The sequence below is a fragment of the Musca autumnalis genome, unplaced genomic scaffold (assembly GCF_047663935.1).
Source record: "Musca autumnalis isolate F117 unplaced genomic scaffold, ASM4766393v1 scaffold_2, whole genome shotgun sequence".
Lineage (NCBI taxonomy): Eukaryota > Metazoa > Arthropoda > Insecta > Diptera > Muscidae > Musca > Musca autumnalis.
In genome coordinates, this window is record NW_027411755.1 from 195,101,678 (window position 1) to 195,128,157 (window position 26,480).

General features: G+C 26.4%; 1 protein-coding gene across 1 annotated transcript in view; it reads left to right on the forward strand.

Moving 5' to 3' along the window:
* The window catches only part of LOC141395059 (sialin), an 86,302-nt gene that overhangs the window by 46,947 nt on the left and 12,875 nt on the right, over positions 1–26,480 (forward strand). The window contains exons 3-4 of the mRNA XM_073970454.1: positions 23,955–24,500; positions 24,570–24,656. Of these exons, the coding sequence (XP_073826555.1) occupies positions 23,955–24,500; positions 24,570–24,656 (633 nt within the window). The remainder of the gene's footprint in view (positions 1–23,954; positions 24,501–24,569; positions 24,657–26,480) is intronic.

The window sequence follows — 26,480 nt, forward strand, 5'->3', positions numbered from 1 at the left end:
CTCGCCTATTCCTATACATAACAAATCTGCACCTAAAATGATATCAAATTTGGTCCAGAGAATTCGGAAAAATTGATTTTGGGCATCATTCAGTATCAGAGAATACACACACACCTACATACATATATAAATCCCTCACCTTTCAATTGTTTATTTGTTTATTCATTAAATATTCGCTTTGTATTATATATTTACAAGTAATGTTAACTTTTTTATATTCATAATATCCTTTTTTAATAGGTGACAACAATGTGTTTCAGCAGATATTTGCCCTTGTTTGCTCTTACAAAACTTTTGTAAGACCAAATAAATATTTGCACAAAAGAGTGAAAAATATTTGCTCAAGAGTGTTCACATTATGGGCAAACTGGAAATTTTTGTATTTGCTGGCAAATGGTTTTGTTTCCCCAAAATCAGCTGTTTTCTTGTTTGCCCTTGAAAAATATTTGCTGGTCAGATTGGAGCAAACAAATATTTGTCATTTTTCGGCAAATATTTGCCTAATGTGACCCTACCTTTAGATAATATATTTGGAATATTTAAAAAATGCTTGTAAATGTTTTAAATTTTTTTTTTTGTATATTTTTAAATATTTAAAAGATATTTCCATCACAAAGCGTAGATTGCAAAAAACAAAAATTTGAATACTTGAATATTTTTGAAATTTTTAAAATATTTAAAAAATATTTTTTTTTAATATTTAACATATATATTTTTTAATCCAATTTTATATGATTTTCGTTAGAGGTGGAAAGTGTTCTTAAAATATTTTGAATATTTTAAAATATTTAAGCATAATATTTTTATATAAAACATTTTTTTAGTATTTTACAATATATATGCAAAATATTTAGAAATTATTTTTGAATATTGAAAAAAAGTTGTAAATGTTAAAAAATAAATATATAAAAACATTTAAAAAAGTATGCAAAAAAATTATTTTAAATATTTTTAACATTTCCAAAAATATTTAGGATGGAAAATATTTTTTTAAATACATTCAAATATTCTCAAAAAAATATTCAAAAATATTTTTTTAGTCCATGCTTAGTAGCGGAAAATGTAATTAAAATATTTTAAAATATTCAACGTTTTAATTTTTTTTAAATATTCTTAAATAATAAACTTAAGCAATCATTTTCAAAAAATAAATTTAAAAACCCACGCGTAGTAGTCGAATTTATTTTAAAATATTCCCAAAATATATAAAATATCTGAAAAATAAATAATAATTAAAAATGTATATATAAATATTTAAAAATATATTTCAAAAATATTTAAATATTCAAAACTACCTTTTGTTACTTCAGACTTGGGGATTTTTAAATATTTTAAACTATTTAAAATATATATTTTTTTAAAACATTTAAAAGCAAGTTTTTTAATATTCAAAAAAATATTTAAAACATTTCCAAACATATTTAGAATGGAAAATATTTTTTTAAAAGTTTTAAAATATTCTCAAAAAAAAAATATTCAAAAATATTTTTTTAGTCCACGCTTAATAGTGGAAAATGTAATTAAAATATTCAAAATTTTAATTTTTTTTAAATAATAAACTTAAGCAATCATTTTTAAAAATCCACGCGTAGTAGTGGAAATTATTTTAAAATATTCCCAAAATATATAAAGTATCTGAAAAATAAATAATAATTAAAAATGTACATATAATTACTTAAAAATATATTAAAAAATATTTAAATATTCAAAACCACTTTTTGTTAGTTCAGACTTGGGGATTTCTAAAGATTTTAAAGTATTCATTTAAAACTATTTAAAATATATATTTTTTAATCCATTTAGGGGTGGAAAATGTTCTTAATATATTTTGAATATTTTAAAATACTCAACAAAAATCTTAAAATATTGTAAAAAGTTTTAAACATAAAATTTTTATATATATATATATATATATATATATATATATATATATATATATATATATATATATATATATATATATATATATATATATTTTTTTTTTTTAATATTTTACAATATATATATATATATACACATATATATATATACAAAATATTTAGAAATTATTTTTGAATATTCAAAAAAAGTTGTGAATGGTAAAAAATAAATACATAAAACATTTAAAACAAGTTTTTTAAATATTTTAAACATTTCCAAAAATATTTAAGATGGAAAATATTTTTAAAAAGTTTTAAAATATTCTCAAAAAAAAATATTCAAAAATATTTTTGTCCACGCTTATTTTTTTTTTTTTTTTTTTTTAAATATCCTTAAATATTAAAGTTAAGCAATCATTTTCAAAAAATATTTTTAAACCCCACGCGTAGTAGTGGAATGTGTTTTAAAATATTTCCAAAATACATAAAATACCTGAAAAATAAATAGTAATTAAAAAAGTATATAAGTATAAATATTTAAAAATATATTTATTATGACATGTTTATAAACGTGTAACATATTATAAACTTTGTCTATTTACAAGGATTCTCCATTAATTTCTATCATTTGCTATATATTTTAATTGATCGATTGATAAGTTGGTTTCTGTTGTTAATGTTCTTCTCCATGTTGTTTTCGGCCTGCCTCTATTGCGTCGTCCTTGGGGATTCCAATGGAGAGCTGAGTGGGAAATATCAGTTTCGCTTTTTCTAAGAGTGTGGCCGAGCCAGCCATATTTCCTTTGAGTGATTGCAGATTTTATTTCCTGTTGATTTGTTATATTCCAGAGACGTTCGTTAGATATAGTTTGTTGCGATTTTTAATATGTTGCGAAGACATCTGTTTATAAATACTTGAAGTTTATTGGTTATTGTGGTATTGGTAAGCCATGTCTCGGATCCATACAGTAGCGTAGATTTCACGCAAGAATTGAAGATATTGATTTTTGCTTTTATATTTAATGTCTCAGATGACCAAATGTTTTTCAGCGAAGCAAACGTTCCTTGGGCTTTTCTAATACGGTTATCAACGTCCTCCGTGGTACCTCCTTTTGTTGATAAAATGCTACCAAGATATTCAAAACGGTTCACATTCTGTATTGCTTCTCCATATATCATAAACGGGTTGTTATTATTGGCATTTATCCTCATAGTTCTTGTTTTGCCGCAGTTTATTTTCAGACCAACTTTTAATAATTCCTCTGACAGGTTGAGTAATTTGTTTTGCATATCTGAGTATGTTGTTGTAAGTAAAACGGCATCGTCTGCATACTCCAGATCCCCAAGTTTGTCGAACAAATTCCAATTTAGACCAGATGGTGTTGAGTCTAGATTTTCAAACACGGCGTCAAGAACTGTGACGAATAATAGCGGTGATAATGTGCAGCCTTGTCGCACTCCGCTGGTTGTAAAAAACGCTCCGCTGAGGACTCCTTCGTGCAACACTCTGGAAGTCGTACCAATATAGCTATTTTCTATAAGTGTCACTAGTTTCTTGGGAATTCCTTTTGATAGAAGTGAGCTCCATATGTATTTTCTGTTTAGGGCATCGAACGCTTTTTCATAGTCCACAAATGCTAGATATAAACTTGCGTTATACTCTACGGATTGTTCAATGATGATTCTTGTTGTGCATATGTGGTCGGTGCATGAATTCCTTGCTCGGAAACCAGCTTGGTTTTTCGCAACAATTTTTCTAATGGTTCGGCTGTTCTATTTAAAATTATTTTGTTGAAAATTTGTAGTGTTGATGGCAGTAAGGATATGCCTCTCCAGTTGCCACATTTTGTTCTGTTACCCTTTTTAGGAAGTTTCACTATAATTGATTCTTTCCAGTCTTGTGGGATAGTTTCCTCCTCCCATATCTGTTTGAATAACTGGTGTAGTTTTTCAGCCATTATATTGCTACAGACTTTAAAGCATTCTGCTGGAATACCGTCGTTGCCTGGGGCTTTACCGGGTTTTAGGGTATTAATCGCTTCTTCTATTTCAGCAATTCAAGGATTTTCTGTTTTTACCTCTGCATTTGTGGGATGAGTTTTTGAGATGAGGAATTGTGCTTGGTGGTTTTAGCTGATGTTCAGCGTTTTTTCAAAATGTCTTTTCCAAACTTTTGTTTGTTCGTCTTTTGATGTCACGAGAGACCCTGGTTCGTCTTCTACAGGCGTTTTACTTATTAGTGTATCCTTGCCACTCAATTTACTTATAATTTTATAGAGTTCTTTTAAGTTCCACTTGTTAGCAGCTGTCTGAGCCTCATTCCCCAATTTACCATAGTAAGACTTTTAGTCCCTTTTTACATGCTTTTTAATATCTTTGGATAACTGTTTGTGCTTCTCTCTGAATAGTTCCAACTTGTCTTCAGCAGTTTCAGAAAGCATTTTGCCCTTGACGGTTTTCTTTTCTTCAATTAGTTCCCATGTTTCACTCGTTATCCAATCGGTATCTTGTTGTTTTCGCTTCAATCCTAAAACTGTCGTGCATATTTCCCTTACGTTGTCCTTAAATCGTTTCCATTTCTCTTCTAGTGTATCAAGGGAGTTTATGTTGATATTACATACTTTGTCTATGAACATATTTTTGGTTGTGCTGTTTTTTAGTTTCTCGATATCAAAGGTTTTTCTTTGTGAGTCGACATTCTTCTTTTTCTGCTGGGATAGTTTTAGTTTTATCTCTGCTTAAACGAGATAATGGTCACTTCCGATTTCTGCACTTCTTTTGTTGCGTACATCACATAGCATACTGCTCCACTTTCTTGATATACAAATATGGTCAATTTGGTTCTCATAATTGCCAGAGGGAGCTCTCCACGTAGTTTTATGGTTTCGCTTGCGAGGGAAAAGCGATCCACCTATCTGGAGATCAAAGTTACAGCACAGTTCTATTAGTAGTTCGCCATTAGTGTTGCGATTTCCAAGTGTGTGGGTTCCTAAGACACTCTAGTACCCATCATTGTAACATCCCACTTGAGCATTAAAATCTCCGAGCAGTAGTACAACATTTTTCTTTGGTATATGGGAAAGAAGATTGCTTAACTGACTGTAAAATGACTATTTTTCTGTTAGATCGCTTTCTTCTGTGGGATCGTAGCACTGTATTACAGTAATTATATTACGCTTAGTTCTTAAGTTGGCAGTAATAATCCTTTCCGGTATTGCCTTCCAGTCTACGAGGGCTTTTTGAGATGACCTTGTCAAAAATATCCCTACGCCTCTTATGTGGTTATCATCTTGGTTCGGCATTCCGGAGTACAGTAGTATATCACCTTTTCTATTGCGTACCTCGCCACATCCATTCCATCTGACTTCGCTGAGACCACATACACTGATATTCAATCGATCACATTCTTTTGACAGTTCAGCAAATTTCCCAGATTGATAGAGCGTTCTGACATTCCATTGTGCAAATCTTATCCTTTTAACATAGCCTTTGTTCGTCATCAAATAGTTCCGTTCGTTATTTTTCTTCTTTGTAAATACTAGAATCCAGATTTATTCGGCAGTCGATGGTAGATTAGACCAACGATACTTAGTTCGGTGATAGGGCTGCTATCTTGTATTTGGATTTGTTGTTTATAATTTCAGGCCTCCGAACCTGCCATAATTATGATGCGATTTCTAAACAATTCCTCTTAGAGACAGATATTATGGTTATTCCGCCAATATATTTAAAAAAATATTTAAATATTCAAAACTACTTTTTGTTAGTCCAGTTTTTGGGGATTTTTAAATATTTTAAACTACTCAAAAAACATTTTAAAACGTTCACAAATATTTTTTTAACGTGTTCAAAAAAATGTTTTTAATATTTTTACATTATAAAATATTAAAATAATATGTTATTATTTCAAATCCGCCCTTGGTGGTGGAAAATATATTTTTAAATATTTTAAAATATTCAACAATATTTTTTAAATATTTTAAGATATTCAAATATATATTTTTAATATAATAAAATATTAAAAAATATTGTTTAAATAATCAAGACTTCACGCTTAGGGGTGGAAAATATTTTTCTAAATACATATTTCAAAATATTCAAAAATGTGTTAAAATATTCAAAAATATTTTAAAATTACAAACAATTTTAAATATTAAAAAAAATAATAATAAATAATCAAAAAACTTATTTTAAAAATATATTTAATATCTAATAATATCTAAAATAATAATTAAAAATGCATATATAAATATTTAAAAATATATTAAAAAAATGAAATATCCAAAAATACTTTTTGTTATAATAAAATATTAAAAAATATTGTTTAAATAATCAAGACTCCACGCTTAGGGGTGCAAAATATTTTTCTAAATACATATTTCAAAATATTCAAAAATGTGTTAAAATATTCAAAAATATTTTAAAATTACTAACAATTTTAAAATATTAAAAAAAAAATAATAATAAATAATCAAAAAACTTATATTAAAAATATATTTAATATCTAATAATATCTAAAAATAATAATTAAAAATGTATATATAAATAATTAAAAATACATTAAAAAAATGAAATATCCAAAAATACTTTTTGTTAGTCCAGACATGGGGATTTTAAAATATTTTAAACCATTCAAAAAATATTTTAAAACTTACACAAATATTTTTTTAAGTATTCAAAAAAATAATTTTAATAACTTTTATATGTTATAAAATATTAAAAAAAATACTTTATTGTTTTAAATTCGCCCTTAGTGGTGGAAGATATATTTTTAAATATTTTAAAATAATCAGGAGTTTGTTTTTAAATATTTTAAAACATTCAAATATATATTTTTCAAATACGAAAATATTCAAAAATAGTTTTTTTAAATAATCAAAACTCCACTCTTAGTGGTGGAAAATATTTTTTTTAAATATTTTAATATATTCATAAAAAAATAAATATATTTATATTATATATAAATATATTTATGTATTCAAACATTTTTTAAATATTCAAAAATATTTTTTTTTAATTTATAGATTGTAAAATATTAAATATTATTATTATTATTAGTGGTGGAAAAAAATTTTCTTAAATATTTTAAAAATTCAAAAATATTTTTCAAATATGCAAAAACAATTTTTTAAAATTTTAATAAATTCAAATATAATTTTTTAATATTTTAAAATATTCAAACTTATTGTTTAAATATTTTAAAATATTCAAAAATATTTTTTTTTGTTTAATATTATAAAAAATATTTTTAAACTATTGGAAAAAAACTTTTTTAAATATTTAAAAATATTTTTTTTTTAAATTCAAAAATATTTTTTAAATATTTAAAATGGAAAAATATATTTTTGTCATTCAAAAATACTTTTTAACATCCACACTTGGTGGTGGAAACATATTCAAAAATATTTTTTTAAATCCACGCTTATTTAAAATATTCAAAAATATTTTTTAATGGTGGAAACTATTTTTAAGTACTTATTCCATTTTAGTTGGTCACCGTAGGATATTTTAGAGCTTTTGGGTCAAAGAATGAACTTGCCCACGAAAGTCGTATTTGAACCAACAGAAACTTCACTATATGTGGTTGAATGTTCAAGTAGTTGTTTCGAATTGGGCAGAAGTCCATTTTTAATTATCAATGAAAACTGATACTTTTGCATATAGCCGATTAACTAAATATTTACACCCACTTTATCGCACGATACTTGTTAACAACAAACAACTCATTTGTCACACTTGACGGATGCCCTCCAACAAGGTGACACACTTCAATCATAAAGTTGGTTAATTTCATTTAATTACCACAAATTCAATTCAAACACAAATCTAAAAATATTTAGTGTTTTTTTTTTTAATTTCTCAGTAATATATGGTGAATATATGGTCACCTATTCATGCGTCAAAAGAGTCACATGTTTTATTTCATTTAATATTGGCCATTCATTCGAATATAAGCAGCAGATATTTTTTAAAACAGCAGCAGCACACACACCCCCTTTGGCGAGATGAATACTTTTTTGTAGTGGTTCCGATTTTTTTTGTTTGTTTGCAAATAATTTTTGGAGGTCTTTTTTGTGTGTGCTGCGCTGTATTTCCTTTTTTCGCACTGGTAGTGATGATGAATCAGTGTGTCAGTTGTTCAAAACAAAAAAAAAGCAAAAAAGACGGTCACATGTTGCGTTTATTTGGGTATTCACAAAGTTATGAAGCAAAAACTGTTAATTATCATTAAAAACCCAAGAGTGAACTCACGTTTAACCTTTGAGCGGTGTTTTTTAATTGTTTTTCCTTTTTTTGCGAATTAATTATGACAAATCGAAAACAAGTTTCAATATAAACCGCAAAACAAAAAATAGCTTGAAGGTATTAAAAATGCAACAACAAAATGTTGAGAATGGGAAGGTCTGATTTGAATGGGTCATGTGCACAGTTAATTATATAAATTTAAACAAAAATGGATATGAAAATAATAGATTATTTTAATTAATTATTGATTTAAAATGCAAAGTTTATAACGGTTATTATTATATTTCGAATGATTCATTTTCTCACTAAATTGTCGGTAGTTTCTTATATAAGGTTCTCCGGGGATAAAAAACGACCATAGTAACAACCCAAAGAAACCATGATTTTTCGCTTTAGGAAAAAAGTTCATAATATGTATGAATTTTTTCATTATATGTATGAAACGCGATACTCTTACTAAAATCCAATTCTTATAATGATTTTATTAGAAAATAGGGGAAACCACCACAGAAATAAAAATAATGTATAACAGGTTATGAAAAATAATTCATACATATTATGAATGAACTCTATTCCTAAAGCGGAAAAGACTGGTTGCTTCTGAGAGAGACTGGAAAAACAATTTTGTGTTTTATTAAATTAAAAAAATTATGTTATATTTTTAATTTAATTAATATAAAATCCTCATTATATTACGCATATTATAATATTTATATATGTATGTATGTAAGTATGTGTCTACATATGTATTTCCTTAGTATATCCATCACACAAGTGTATTTCATATTTCGTCGATATTCTTTAATTAATCCAATATCTGTCAATTAAAATCATCTATGCAATTAAATGATAGGATATTGTTGTCAAATAAAATGTTTCTTAAATGGCCATTACTTTTTATGTTTTCAATCGCAAATCATTTAAAATAGTATCTGCGTTATGGTATTATTAAAAATTATTGGAAAAATCTTCCTGTCTTGTAGCGTTGTGGCTTATTTGTGGAGGTCGTTACAATTTTTATGTATGAAAAACAAGTTTTTGATGGCTATCGATTTTTGTTTGCAATTGCAATTTTTTGTAATAAATTAAAGCCTTTGTTGTCTATGAATTTATAACAAGCTATTGTTTTGTAAACTATTTTTATTTTTAATGCTTGTTTGTAGCATTTTTACAACATTCATTATTGTGCGGCATAGCATTTCCGTTTTCTTCTTGCAGTTTAAAAATAGTTTTGCGGAAATAATTTTACATTTTTTTCTACATATGTGGCCTTATTTTCAAGTGATATTCGATAAGGTATTTGGTGGTCTTGATATTAATCTAAAGAGTAAATCCACCAACAAAAAAGAGGTTAGGTGTTAAGCTATACATAGTGACTATACAAACTGTGCTTTCTGTAGTATTTTATCCAATCTTAAATAAAGATGGGTCATATCGGTCCACTCCTTCGGTTAACTCCCCTACGAAAGTTCCAAAAGGGATCAATCGATATCAAACTCCAAACTTTGCTCCTAGTGTTACTAAAGGTATTTGTCGACCTTTAGTTGCCGGAACTTAATAACTGAAAAAACACATTAGAGTTTGACTTAATCCCGTGTAGACATTGTTTTATTCCCCGATACGATAGTGTTACTAAAGGTATTTGTCGACCTTTAGTTGACAGAACATAATAACTGAAAAAAAAACACATTTCTACGGGTTTGACTTAATCCCGTGTAGACATTGTTTTATTCGCCGATACGATTTGTACTATGTAAAACGAGGATACGATTTTACAATGCATTATGGACGTTATTCATGCAGGACTTTATCTCTCTACTAGCACACAGCTTATCTCTGGTAACTTGTAAGCACCCAGCTTTGCTCTTATTCAGCTTATTTCTTTACTCTTTAGATTACACTGACGAGTTTTGTTCGCGAATAGATTTACAACTAAACTCCCATCTGCTATTCACCCGTATTTATAACCTCTTGCGCTTACATAGACTGTTCCAGCAGCCTTCATCTGGAAGGTTCTCCAATGTTCAAACGAAATCCATATTCACATACACACAGACTTGTATACAAACAGACGAAAGAATGTAAACAATAGGGTTATGACTTTTGGACATTTTTTTCTCAAAAATGATTTCCTTTAACAGGGATGAATGAACTTTTGCATATTAATCACTAAAATAACGTTTGTTCCATTGAAACATAAAAAAGTTCACGCACAAATCGATTTAAAAAATTAAAAAATTGTTTTTTGAAAAAATGTTTGTAATGAAAAAAATCTCAAAAATTATTTGAAAATGTTCGAAAATATCTTCTTAATATTCAAAAGTATTTTTAAAAGTCTATACTTATTTTATTTTTCTTTAAATTTTAAGTTATTCAAAAATATTTTTTAAATACATTCAAAAATATTCAAACCTATTTTAAAAATGCAAAAAATATTTTTTAAATATTACGGCATTTTTTGAATATTAAAAAATGTTTTTTTCAAAATTATTTTTTAAATGTCTACACTTATTTTATTTTTCTTTAAATTTTAAACTATTCAAAAATATTTTTTAAATATATTTAAACATATTTTAAAATATTCAAACATATTTAAAAAAAATATTTTTTAAATATTACGGAATATTTTTTGAATATTACAAAATATTTTTTAAACTCCACGCTTAGTGGTGCAAAATACATATCTTAATATTTCAAAATATTTTAAAATATTGAAAAATATCTTCTAAATATTCAAAAATATTTTTTTTTTAATCTACGCTTAATGGTTGAATAATTTTTTTTTTAAATTTTAAAATATTCAAAAATATATTTTTATATATATTGAGACACATTTAAAAAAATGCAAAAATATTTTTGAAATATTACGGAATAATTTTTACCTTTTTCCTGTTGTAGGATTGAATAAACTTTTGCCTACTTATAACTAAAATAACGTTTATTCCATTATTATTTTAAAATATTCGAAAATATCTTTTCAATATTCAAAAATATTTTTTAAAAGTCTACACTTATTTTATTTTCTTTAAATTTTAAATTATTGAAAAATATTTTTTTTAATATATTCAAAAATATTTTAACATATTTAAACATATTTTACAAAATGCAAGAATATTTTTTAAATACTACGGAAATTTTTTTTAATATTAAAAAATGTTTATACTCAACGCTTAGCGGTGCAAAAAAATTATCTAAATATTTCAAAATATTTTAAAATATTCAAAAATATCTTCTCAATATTGAAAAATATTTTTTTTAATCTACGCTTAATGGCATAAAATATTTTTCTTTAAATTTTAAAATATTCAAAAATATATTTTTTATATATATTCAAACAAATTTTAAAAAATGCTATAATATTTTTGAAATATTACGGAATATTTTTTAAATTTGAAAATTTTTGCCTTTTTAGGCGAAGATCATTTTTTTAAGATAAACTTTTTAATTTTTTTTAAATCGAGCTTTATGATCTAATGCAAGTGAGAAAGGAAAGCCGACGATTCGAACCCAGACACCCACCACTATGTGACATGCATGTTTCGCCTTCGGTAAAGGCTCTTCAGACATATCGGATGTGGAGCGGCTTCGATGTCCTCGAACTTTTCTTCTTTCAAATGCATTTTTGTTTTGTATTTTACAACAACAATGAGGATTTTCCCATTTAGTTGTGCTTTCATGACAAACGCTTAGCGCTGCCTTACGCGAATGAATAAACTTTAGCCTACAAATAACTAAAATTACGTTTCTATTTCTTCTCAATATTGAACAATATTTTTTAAAAATCAATGCTTAATGGTGGCAAATATTTTTCTTTAAATTTTAAAATAATGGAAAAAGTTTTTTATTTAATATTTTCAAAAATATTTTAAAAAATACTTTTAAATATATTCAAAAATATTTGTTCAATATTAATGAATATTTTTTAGTTATTAAAAAATATTTTTTAAAATATTTTTGAAAATATTAAATAAAAAATATTTTAAAAAATACTTTTAAATATATTCAAAAATATTTGTTCAATATTAATGAATATTTTTTAGTTATTAAAAAATATTTTTTAAACTCTAGGCTTAGTGGCGCAAAATATTTTTTCTAAATGTTTCAAAATTCAAAAATATTTTTTAAAATTGACACTTAATTTTTTTTTAAATTTTAAAATATTTAAAAATATTTTTTTTAAATATATTCAAACATATTTTAAAATATTCAAAAATTTTGTTTTTCAAAATAGTCAGGATTAATCCCATAGTCGTTGTTTTAATATGTTATTAAAACAACGACTATGGGATTAAGCCTGACTATTTTGAAAAACAAAACAGAAGTCGTCATCCCAAACAAAAAACGCCAACCCTCCTAATATTCAAAAATATTTTAGAAAATTTAAAATTGATTTTTAAATATTAAGAATATTTTTTAAGCTTCGCGCTTAGCGGTGCAACATAATTTGCTAAATATTGTAAAATATTCAAAAATATTTTTTTTAATCCACGCTTAATGGTGGAACATATTTTTCTTTAAATTTTAAAATATTCAAAATTATATGTTTATATATATATATATATATATATATATATATATATATATATATATATATATATATATATATATATATATTCAAACATATTTTAATAAATGCAATAATATTTTTGAATAAACTTTAGCCTACTAATACCTAAAATTACGTTTATTCCATTCAAATATTGAAAAAGGTCATGCACAAACAACTTTGAAAAAATTTTGAAATTTTATTTTTTGTTAAAAATTATATCTTTGAAAAAACAAAGCGCTTACGACATTTTTATGTTCCTCAGAATTAAAGAAAATTAGAAAGAAAATGAGAAAGAAATGTTATGTCAGTTTGGTTAACTCATGTGGCTCTAAATTTTATTTTCAAATATATATGTATGTATCTGCTTACAGTGACTCCAAAAGTTTCCCAAAATTCCAATAAATTCAAATTTTAAAATCATTTTGTGTGTGAGGTTTTTCACCGAATCACCTTAAAATTAAGATTTTATGTAATCTTATGTAGAAACTCATCACGCTATGATACAGGGATATGAGGTTCTAAAAAAGTCATAACCCTAGTAAACAACGCATCAATGCGCCAGCGGTAATAAATACGAGGGGTTACAATGACGTCACAATGTAGAAGATTCAATTATGCTTTTACATCATTGATGCTCAAAATATTTTGTTCATTAGTCTCTCTGAGAGTGACTTTCCTTTGCTAAACCACGGCAGATGAGAAAAAAAGAGAACGTGTGTTGTTTTTGTAGTCACGTTAACGTATATGGATGATCTTGGCTGCTCTACATTGTGACGTCATTATAAATGAATTAAAGAGAGAGAGAGAGAGTACAACAACAATTTATCTAAGTACAGTTCAGGCACCATACTTTTCTATTGCATACTTTACGGGGCGTCATTGTGTGAGTGCATGCTTTTTCAATGGGTTGAATTGTGTGTGTGGAGAGAGCAGCCTAATTGCCTGACCTGGATCTAAGTAAAGAGCAGCGTCAGGCGAGAGAGCGCCCACGTGCGCTCATTTAACGTTGCTCTCTACACACACACAATTCAACTCATTGAAAAAGCATGCACTCACACAATGACAACCCATAAAGTATGCAATAGAAAAGTATGGTGCCTGACGCTGGTAAAGAGTGTGAATTAAGATTCATCAATAATTTTATGATTGTAGCGATAGTTGTTGTTGTTGATTATTATTTCCATTCTACTGGTATTGCAGAAGCTATAGTTTTTACATTACTTTGTAATGGGCTATTCTGTCCATGTGGCTCCCAAATTTTTTCTGGGAAAAAGAGTCAGCTAATATAATCCTGCTTCAAATGTTTCTAAAACTATTTTGAAAAAACAAAATTACAACAGCTATTCCAATAAAAAAAAACGCCGTTGCTCTATTTGTACACTAAAATAGTGAAATGTGGCTCACCACATATTTTACCTGATTTTTCCGTCAACATTCTCAATCTCAAAATATCCTCCACTGTGCTCATTCTCTCTGCGTTTTTTTGCTGATGACAGTCATTGTGCATTGCGACGACATCAGCCAACATCTTTAACATTCATGCATCCCTCACTGGACTTGTGCCCCAATTAAACATACATACACTTGGAACACTTGTTTCGTTGCCGCCAAAGCTATATTTACGATTTATATGTAACACATGTACATATGTGTATATACATATATATGTTTATATATTTTTTATGAGGATGTTAATCAACTGCATTAAGTTCACTGGTAATTACAAAGCAATTTCTTTTCTTATCTATCAAACAGAACTATATTTTGTAGTTATATAAGTTATAAGTTTAATGGGTGTTATACAAATATATACAGCGACATGGAAGAACCAAGACGATGAAGAAAACAAAAAATGGGCAAAAAAACTTTCCATGCACTATTTTCCTAGTTTCAAGGGAAATGGATAAAAATAAAAACAGTGAATTGAATGCGTAGAAAAGAAAAGTTGAAGAACAAAATTTATTAAATTGAAGTAAAAATTGGAAATGATGAAGACTGGGATATATTTTGAAGGGTATATAATACGCTTTCGTATCAAAAATTACGATTATCTAATTGATTTGATTTCAATTGTTCAATTGCGGCTTAAGCAGCTGATTCTATTTAATCTAGAATATGCATGGTATCAAGTACCGTATATGAACATTTATTCACAGGAATCTTGTTTTAAATTTATTACCATTGTATTTTTTGGGATCCAATCAAAATCAATTAAAAACGTGTGTCAATTATAAAGCAAAACCACCAACCACAAGAATGCTAAAAATTCCCCAAAAATAAAATAAAAATAATGCAATAACTGCATCTTCTGATTTTAAATCATTCAAATTTAATTTTTATATTTTTATTATTTGTGTCTGGTAATTAACATATTAACGATAGTCTGTCTCGCCGCTTTATAGTCTTCATAGAGTTTAGTGCACCGATTTCATTTGCATATCACGTTTTTCGAACAGGTTTCTTATTCAATTTTCTATTACCATATTTAGGTATTCAAAGAAACCACCAAGAATAGTTTAACCCTTTTGTTTTGTTCTACTTTTATTGGTAGATGCAATAAAAACAAAATATTACATCAGTAGAAAAAAATCTGATATAATAAGAAAATATGCATTAGAGTAATAAAGAAAAAATTAATAGGTAAGAACGTTTTAGTAAGTTTTGACCTTCTGATTAATTGCGACGATGTTCTTGATTAAATGGAATGTGGGCGTAATACGCCACCTACATCATTATTTTCCAGAATAATGACAAATAAATTCAGCAAATGTGAAATTGTTTTCAATTCACTAAATATTAAAATAAAATAATTTATTATAAATATTAAATTTCGACGAAATTTACTATATAAATAGTCAATTTCGACGAAATTTTAGTCACTTTCGACGAAATTTGCTATAAATAGACAATTTCGACGAAATTTACTATAAATAGTCAATTTTGACGATATTTGCTGTAAATAGTAAATTTCGACGAAATTTGCTATAAATATACAATTTCGACGAAATTTACTATAAATAGTCAATTTTGACGATATTTACTATAAATAGCCAATTTCGACGAAATTTGCTATAAATAGACAATTTCGACGAAATTTGCTATAAATAGACAATTTCGACGAAATTTGCTATAAATAGACAATTTCGACGAAATTTGCTATAAATAGACAATTTCGACAAAGTTTGCTATAAATATACAATTTCGACGAAATTTACTATAAATAGTAAATTTTGACGATATTTACTATAAATAGCCAATTTCAACGAAATTTGCTGTAAATAGTCAATTTCGACGAAATTTACTATAAATAGTCAATTTCGACGAAATTTACTATAAATAGTCAATTTCGACGAAATTTACTATAAATAGTCAATTTCGACGAAATTTACTATAAATAGTCAATTTCGACGAAATTTACTATAAATAGTCAATTTCGACGAAATTTACTATAAATAGTCAATTTCGACGAAATTTACTATAAATAGTCAATTTCGACGAAATTTACTATAAATAGTCAATTTCGACGAAATTTACTATAAATAGTCAATTTCGACGAAATTCGCTATAAATAGTCAATTTCGACGAAATTTACTATAAATAGTCAATTAAGACGAAATTTACTATAAATAGTCAATTTCGACGAAATTTACTATAAATAGTCAATTTCGACGAAATTTACTATAAATAGTCAATTTCGACGAAATTTACTATAAATAGTCAATTTCGACGAAATTTACTATAAATAGTCAATTTCGACGAAATTTACTATAAATAGTCAATTTCGACGAAATTTACTATAAATAGTCAATTTCGACGAAATTTACTATAAATAGTCAATTTCGACGAAATTTACTATAAATAGTCAATTTCGACGAAATTTACTATAAATAGTCAATTTCGACGAAATTTACTATAAATAGTCAATTTCGACGAAATTTACTATAAATAGTCAATTTCGACGAAATTTACTATAAATAGTCAATTTCGACGAAATTTACTATAAATAGTCAATTTCGACGAAATTTACTATAAATAGTCAATTTCGACGAAATTTACTATAAATAGTCAATTTCGACGAAATTTACTATAAATAGTCAATTTCGACGAAATTTACTATAAATAGTCAATTTCGACGAAATTTACTCTTAATAGTCAATTTCGACGAAATTTACTATAAATAGTCAATTTCGACGAAATTTACTATAAATAGTCAATTTCGACGAAATTTGCTATAAATAGTCAATTTCGACGAAATTTACTTTAAATAGTCAATTCGACGAAATTTACTATAAATAGACAATTTCGACGAAATTTACTATAATTTACTATAAATAGTCAATTTCGCAGAAATTTCCTATAAATAGTCGATTTCGACGAAATTTTCTATAAATAGTCAATTTCGACGAAATTTTCTATAAATAGTCAATTTCGACGAAATTTTCTATAAATAGTCAATTTCGACGAAATTTACTATAAATAGTCAATTTCGACGAAATTTACTATAAATAGTCAATTTCGACGAAATTTACTATAATTTACTATAAATAGTCAATTTCGACGAAATTTACTATAATTTACTATAAATAGTCAATTTCGCAGAAATTTCCTATAAATAGTCGATTTCGCAGAAATTTCCTATAAATAGACAATTTCGCAGAAATTTCCTATAAATAGACAATTTCGACGAAATTTACTATAAATAGACAATTTCGACGAAATTTACTATAAATAGTCAATTTCGACGAAATTTATTATAAATAGTCAATTTCGACGAAATTTACTATAAATAGTCAATTTCGACGAAATTTACTATAAATAGTCAATTTTGACGAAATTTACTATAATTAGTCAATTTCGACGAAATTTACTATAATTAGTAATAATTATGTGTTTGTATAATCTCATGGTTTCCAGTAATAATAAACTCTCTCTTAAATATCCAGGAAACCATTTAACATGCATACATATGTATGTATATAAAAACACATCAGGACAACACACAAATGTGGCACATTGAATCCATTAAAAATTGACATGTTTGGGATTTTTTAAAATAAATCAAAAAATAATGGAACTACAGATTCTCATAAAAGAATGATAATTTCCAAAAAACCGCATAGTCAAGGTTCAAATACACACACACATACACACGCCGTGACACTAAGAAATTTATTCGCAAATTCATTGTTATTATAGAAGTTTATTGACTCTTTGTCCGGAGATGGAGACATAAGACACTTTACACCGACACCTAAATGTTCTTTATTGCATCTTCTTCCGCTGAATCTTTGGTTGACTATGACCTCGTTGGAATGTGAAAGAAGCGAAGCTTTTAATGTTATTGTGTTACTTCATAAATACATGCATGATTGTTCATAATTTACAATGACTTTATTTGGGAGGAGATAATAATTTTGACATAATTTTACGATTTGTCATTGGAGCCGACGAAATGAGATGCAAAATTACCACAAATTGGGGATATCATTGAAAGTTTTTTTTTTTGTTTGGTTGAGATCAATATTTTATTGATTAATGCTAATAATTAAAACAAAAATATTGAGGACTCCTAAAAGTGAAAAAGTGAAGAAAGTCACAATACAACTGTGCCCAAATTGTGTGTAAGAAGTCCTCTTTGTATTATATGGATGGCATGTTCCAGAACCTTTAAGAATATATTCTTTAAATTTTTCGAAATATGAAACAAAAAATAATTTTTTAGAAAAAATAGAAATTTAAAAAAAGAAGCAACAAATTGAAATTCTTATTTTTTTAATTTAAACTAGCGGACCCGGCGAACTTCGTCTCGCTATTAAGGAATAAAATTTCATACAAAAACTCAATTTTCGATTTTTCCAATTTTCCGACTTTTCCAGAGAGATTTTCCAAAATTTTCTTCCGTAAAGACCTTCTCCTCGAAAATACGAATAACTGACAAAAAATTTTACAGAAATCGGCCTAGCCGTTCTCATTTTATGAATTACTATACATTTTTTACACCATTTTTATATATATATAGATAGATTTTTGTTTTATTTGCTTAAGAGTGGAATATTTTTTTAATTTAAATTTCTTTTTTTTTTCTTTTTTCGAAAAACATGGATTTTTTACGAATATTTTTACATAAAAAGTGAATTTATTAAATTATATTTTTTCTAAAAAAAAAATAATTTTCCTTTTTTATAAAATGAACATTTTTGTTTTCAAAACAAATTATTTTTTAATTGAATTAATTGAGCTATCATGACCTAAGACAACAATTAAATACAAATTATTTTTTTCTAAAAAAATGGCATTTTTAATTTTAATTTTTTTTAATTAAATTAATAGTAATTTCATTAAATAATAAGTATTTTTTTAAATGAAACTTTATTTTTTTTTTCTAAAAAAATGACATTTTAATTTTTTTTAATGAAAGTTGTAATTTTTCTTCTTTTCTCCACCGAAGTTTTCAATAACTTCTTCAACAAAAAACTTTTTATGAAATTTTTAATTTTACCTTTTTCTTAAAATTAAATTAATAGTAATTTCATTAAATTATATTTTTCTAACAAAATGAAACTTTATATTTTTTCTAAAAATCGACATTTTTTTTCTTAAATGAAATTTGTAATTTTTCTAAAAAAAAAAATAAATTTATATTTTTTCCTAAAATAAATTCTAGGGAACATAGTTTCGATCCTCGTCAAAGGATCTCACCAGTTCCCTTGTTTCTGGTGCTCCACCGAAGTTAATTATACCCTCAGCCTTTAGGCTATGAAGGGTATATACACTTTCATACGGGCAAAATGTGCCTCATCGAAATAATGGTTTTAGACCCCAAGTATGTTTGGACGAAATGTGTTTCAGACAATTTGGAGTCGATTGAGCAATGTCCGTCCGTCTGTCTGTCTGTCTGTCTGGCTGGCTGGAGCGCACGATAACTCTCGAAGGGATGAACCGATTCGGTTCAAATTTTGGCTTTCGTAATATTTTGTCCAAACTTAGTTTAAGTTCGAAGATGAGCTATATCGGTCCACTCCTTCCGGTACCTCCCCCACAAAAGTTCGAAAATGTTCGGAAAATTTGTACGCACGATAACTCTTGAAGGGTGTAACCGATTTGGTCCATACTTTGCCCATCGTGGAGCGTGTACCAGACTTAGATTAGGTTTTAATATGGACTCAATCGGTCAACTCCGTCGGGTACCTCCCACACAAAATTTTGGAAAAGTTCAGTTTAGGAACATCTCTCGAATCGCTTTGATTTTTGCTTTAGCAACTTGTATTCACTGCCCTCCATACGACGGTATAAGTTTCATCAGGGGCAAGTCCATACTTCCTGAGAAAATAGCCTGAAAGTTGCAAAAAACCCCTATGACACCGTGTGAGGAGGTTGGAGGGCAAAATAACTCTCGAACAGGTCTGCCGATTCGGTCCAAAGTTTGGCCTTAGTAATATTTTGTCCAAACATAGTTTATGTTCGAAGATAAGCCATATCGGTCCACACCTTCAGGTACCTCCCCCACAAAAGTTCAAAAATGTTCGGAAAAATTGTGCGTACGATAACCCTTGAAGAGAGTGTCCGAATTGGTCCATACTTTACACATCCTAATATATCTACCAGATATAGACCAGGTTCAAATATGGACTATATTTGTCAACTCTATCCGGTACCTCCCACTCAAAATTTCGGATACATGTTCACTTTAAGACCTGCTTTCGAATCACTTTGATTTTTGTTGAAGCAACTTGCATTGCTGCCTCAATTGCGATGGTAAAAGTTGTGTCAGGGGCAAGTTCATACTTCTTGAGCAAACATCCCTGAAGGTCTAAAAAACCCCTATGGATGGAGATCCATTCTCTTTAGTATCTCCTCCGCAAAACTTTTGATATTTAATCCTAATCAACATTTTTGTCAGTTCAAACGCACAACATTTTTAAAACCCCATAAATACATGCGTTTTTTGGAAAAAAAATTGTTTCAATATACACAGGCTGAGGGTATATCTCTGTCGGCAAAGCCGACTGATACTTTTTTACTTGTTTTCAATAACTTCTTCAACAAAAAAAAAACATTTTTATACCCAAACATCAATCTTCGACTCGAAAAATAAGAGTGACCAAAGATAAAAATTAAATTTTTAATTCGGTATTTTTTTAAGATTAAATTAATTGTAATTTTATTAAATTATACTTTTCTAAAAATTTAATTTTAATTTGTTTTCTAAAAATTTTTATAATTATTATTTAATTGTAGTTTTTTCTAAAATTTAAATTTTTTCTTTTATTTTGTTCAAAATATTTTAATTTTTATTTTGTTTTAAAATTTTTGCTTTTTTCTAAAAAAATATATTTTTTCTAAAGACTGAAATATTTAAATTTATTTATAAATTAATATTTTCTAAAATAAAATTAATTGTAATTTTATTAATTATTTTTTCCAAAAAAAATAAATTTTTTGTTTTCTAAAAAAATATTATTATTTAATTGAAATTTTTGTTTTTTTCTTAAACATAATTTTTTCTAATTTTTTTTATTTAGTTCCAACAATTTTATTTTTTAAATTTTTAATTTTTTTTTTCTAAAAATTGAGTATTTTTTCAAAGATGTAATTTTATTTTTTTTTTTGTAAAAAAAATTTATTATTATTTTTAATTTTGTTTTCTAAAATTTAATTTTTTTTTTTATTTTTTTTTTCAAAAAATTTGATTTTTTTGTTTCAAAAATTTTGTTTTTTTTTTCTAAAAACAAATTTATTTTTTTCTGAAGACTGAAATATTTAAATTAATTTATAAATTATTTGTTCTAAAATTAAATTAATTGTAATTTTATTAATTATATTTTTTCTTAAAAATAAGTTTTTTATTTTTTTTTTCTAAAAAAAATATTATTCTTTAACTGAAATGTTTGTTTTGTTTTCTTAAAATTAATTTTATTCTCATTTTTTATTTAGTTCCAAAAATTTTATTTTTTTCTAAAAATTAATTATTTTGTAAAGATTGAAATTTTTATTTTCTAAAAATGGAAATAGAACATTGGTGGCGTTTATTTAATTGGGATAGCTGTTACAATTTTTATTTTTCAAAATAGTCTGGCTTAATCCCTTTTGTTGTTTTAATATTTAAAACAACAAGTTTATTAGTGGAGAAGGTTTGGCATTGTACGCCAAGGGGTAAGGCAAGGAAGACTAGTTTCGATCCACGCCACTGGATCTCATCAGTTCCCTTTGTTTCTTATTTGTGGATATTATCCACCGAAGTTATTTTTCAATAACTTCTTCAACAAGAAACTTTTTATACCCAAACATCAATCGTCAGCTCGAAGTATAAACGTTAACAAAGAAAAGCATTCAATGAGAAGTTTTTCTTTGGTAACCTAACACAACTCCGACGAAAGTGTTTACGAAACAAAGCAAACCTTCTTCCATTTGGGTATGTGCTTTTGTTGAAAAATCAACGACACATACGAGTGGAAGAAGGTTTGCTTTGTTTCGTAAACACTTTCGTCGGAGTTGTGTTAGGTTACCAAAGAAAAACTTCTCATTGAATGCTTTTCTTTGTTAACGTTTATACTTCGAGCTGACGATTGATGTTTGGGTATAAAAAGTTTCTTGTTGAAGAAGTTATTGAAAAATAACTTCGGTGGATAATATCCACAAATAAGAAACAAAGGGAACTGATGAGATCCAGTGGCGTGGATCGAAACTAGTCTTCCTTGCCTTACCCCTTGGCGAACAATGCCAAACCTTCTCCACTAATAAACTTGTTGTTTTAAATATTAAAACAACAAAAGGGATTAAGCCAGACTATTTTGAAAAATAAAAATGGAAATTTTATTTATTAAATTATTTTTTCTAAAAAAATTAAATTTATATATATAAATTTGAAGATACAAATTAAATTTTTAATTTTTTTTTTCTAAGATTAAATTAATTGTAATTCTATTAAATTATACATTTCCAGAAAATGTAATTTTATTTTTTTTCTAAAAATTTTTATTATTCTTTAATGGTAGTTTTGTTCTAAAATTTAAATTTTTTCTTTTATTTTTTTATTTATTTTTTTTTTCAAAAAATTTTAATTTTTTTTTGTTTAAAAATTTTTTTTCTAAAGACTGAAATATTTAAATTAATTTATAAATTATTATTTCTAAAATTAAAAAAAAATTAAAATTAAAAATTATTTTTTTTTCTAAAAAAATTATTATTCTTTAATTGAAATGTTTGCTTTTTTTTCTTAAAATTAATTTTGTTCTCATTTTTTTATTTAGTTCCAAAAATTTTATTTTTTTTTTAATTTTTATTTTTTTTAAAAAATTGATTTTTTTTAAAGATTGAAATTTTTATTTTCTAAAAATAGAAATGTTATTTATTAAATTATTTTTTCTAAAAAATTAAATTAATATATATAAGAGTGACCAAAGATACAAATTAAATTTTTAATTTTGTTTTTTTTTTTCTAAGATTAAATTAATTGTAATTCTATTAAATTATATTTTTCTAAAAAATGAAATTTTAATTTTTTTTCTAAAAATTTTTATTATTATTCCTTAATTGTAGTTTTTTTTCTAAAGTTTAAATTTGTACTTTAATTTTTTTTTCAAAAAATTTTAATTTTATTTTAAATTTTGTTTTTTCTAAAAACAATTTTATTTTTTCTAAAGACTGCAAAATATAAATTAATTTATAAATTATTTTTCTGAAATTAAATTAATTAGTAATATATATATAATTTTTATTAATTATATTTTTTCTTAAAAACTAAATTTTTATTTTATATAAAAAAAAATTATTATTATTTAATTGTAATTTTTGTTTTTATTTTTCATAAAATTATTTTTTTTTTCTAATTTTTTTGTTTAGTTCCAAAAATTTTAATTTTTATTTGTTTTTTATTTTTTTTTTTCTAAAAATTTATTATTTTCTTAAAGATTGACATTTTCATTCTTTAAAAATTTAAATGTTATTTATTAAATTATTTTTTTTTTCTAAAAAATTAAGTTTATATTTAAAAAAACTGAAATTTATTTTTTTTATAAAAATTAGTTTTTACACCCTCTCAACCATAAGATGAAAATTATGTACATTAATTTGTTAAATATAGACCATAATATTAATACAAATATTTTTGTCTTATTAAAATTATTACTACTAAATTAATTATATATATTTTATTATTATATATTTAAATGCATTCCATATTATTATTATTATTATTATTATTATTATTATTATTATTATTATTATTATACAACTATTTTGAACAACACTTTAGTTATTTCCTTATCTAACCCTTTCCTGTTTCTCTTCTTCTTTTCCAGGTTTCTTATCATGTCGCCAAGTACTAAATCTTCTAACAATGTTTGGCTTTATGCTGAACTATGCCCTGCGGGTAAATCTTACAATTGCCATTGTGGCAATGGTAAAACCAGAAAATGCAACCAAAGATGACAGTCTAACAGCTAATGTCACATCCACAACGACCACCACCAGCACAACAACAATGGCGCCCAATGCAAATGGTACATCAATCGGTGAAGAAGTGGAGGATGATCGTTTTGCCTGGGACACGTATCAACAAAATTTTGTATTGGGTTGTTTTTTCTGGGGTTATATTCTAACTGAATTGCCTGGAGGCCGTTTAGCTGAATTGATTGGTGGTCGTCGTGTCTTTGGCCACTCCATGTTGTGGGCCAGTTTGTTGACTTTGATTACTCCATTGTCGGCCCATATCAACTATGTATTCTTGATAATTGTTCGTGTTGTCCTCGGTTTTATGTTGGGTGCCTCATGGCCAGCCATTCACCCAGTTGCTGCTGTTTGGATTCCGCCAAATGAGAGATCGAAATTCATGTCCAATATGATGGGTGAGTGGGAAGAAAGATATATTAATGATTAAAACAAAAGTAAATTAATGTTTAAATTTTCTTATTTAGCTTCTTCTTTGGGTGCTGCTATTACCATGCCTATTTGTGGTTTCCTTATTTCCGTTGCCGGTTGGTCCAGTGTTTTCTATGCAACTGGTAAGATATTTTATTTGAAATATTCGAAGTGTTTGTTATCAATCCAAATTCATTGTCACCTGTAGGTGCCGCTTAAAAGTATATATTTATTGTTGCCATTAGGTCCTCCTATAAGTGTTTAAATGACCCGCGTTTAATCCGCGAACATCTCGGACGGGACAAGGCAGACTTCTCGCATATCAATGAGTGCACCCCGATTTATATTAACTCATGATATGGGATATGCTACACTTGAAAATTTGATGTTGCTTGTCCTGGAAATCGAAATGGCATCGTGGTGGCATACGTCTATTTTAGTTTGAAGGCCTCATAATGATCATTAAACACGAAAACATGTTGTTATTTAAAGGTGCCCTTAGAAATCTTTAAAAAAAATCCCCTTTTTTGCTAGGTTTACATTTACGAAATCAACTCGATTTCAACTGTCATTTCCATTGGTTAAACGTCAAATGAAATCCAATGGATTTCAGATGAGTTTTCATTTGACGTATACGCAAAGGAATTGACAGTTGAAATCGAGTGGATTTCGTAAATGTAAACCAAGCATTATATACTTCATAATCGTTTTGAGAGCTTTTTGTTGGCACATTTTTCTTGTCAATGGAAAAATATTGCTAACGCCTTGTGAAATATGGACATACAACATAGTAAAATTTATAAATCTGTTGTTATGTTTTAAAGTAGACTCACCGCTTATTTAATGAATTCCCATCAAATCACCTTCAACATCCTATTCGAAAATTCACATTAAAAATCGTGTATTTAGCGCTTAACAACTTTGTTGCTATTTTTTTTGTCAATAAACAAATAGGACTGGTCTTAATTAATTATGTAAATAATTTACGGTTCTATTTGAACACAATTAATTAATTCTGAACGGAAACACGCTTAATTCATAATTACGATGTGTCAGGCCTTTAATTGTTATTATATATTTCACATTTCTTATTAGTGTTGCAGCTAATCAGCAGGAATTGTTAATAGGCTACTGACCCCTATTAGTCTATATACATATGTGTGTATACATTTATTCCTTTGAACTCTTATAAAGAGCATGAAGTCACGTGTAATTCAATAAGATCATTTCTATTATTAACCTATTGACGTTGTTATTTGTATTCCAAGCGGCAAATAGCATTGAATTGCATATGTAAACAATGACAAGTGTAATGTTCGTCCAAACGTGTAAACAACCACATGTGGATGAACCATATTTACATCAGAAACTACTCATTGGATAATATAATTGGAATCGATCTAGCCATATCCTTTAGTTTGTTTGGTTAATACGATATATCAGCAATAGATTAGCCGATTTGGTCCATACTTTGTACATAATAATATTTCTCCTGAACTTACATCAAGTTCGGAGATGGCTTATAGCTACATACTCCAACGGTTACCTCATCCACAAAAATCACGTTTTGATTAAGTGGAGTTTAAGACGAAGGTAGATCACAAGGACTACCTGATCACCATGATATATTTTTTCGTAGCCAAATCCATACTTCTCCATATAGTTATCCGAAAGCTCTAAGAAACCCTACTACCACCCACTATTTTGGCTGTTGATTCTGTAAAGATAATATACGAATGGAGAATCCGATTTGGTTGAAACTTTGAAAAACGTAATATTTTTCAAAAGTACATAATGTTCCATGATGGTCTATATCAGGCAACATAAGTTTAAAGTTGTTTCTTGTGTACAGTTTAAAGGTTGTTTGAGGATTACTTACTTACTTACTTAGCTGGCCCATTACAGAACATTTGTTCTATAGGCCGAACTAAGAAGAGATCTCCATTCCTCTCTATTTGTTGCTTTGC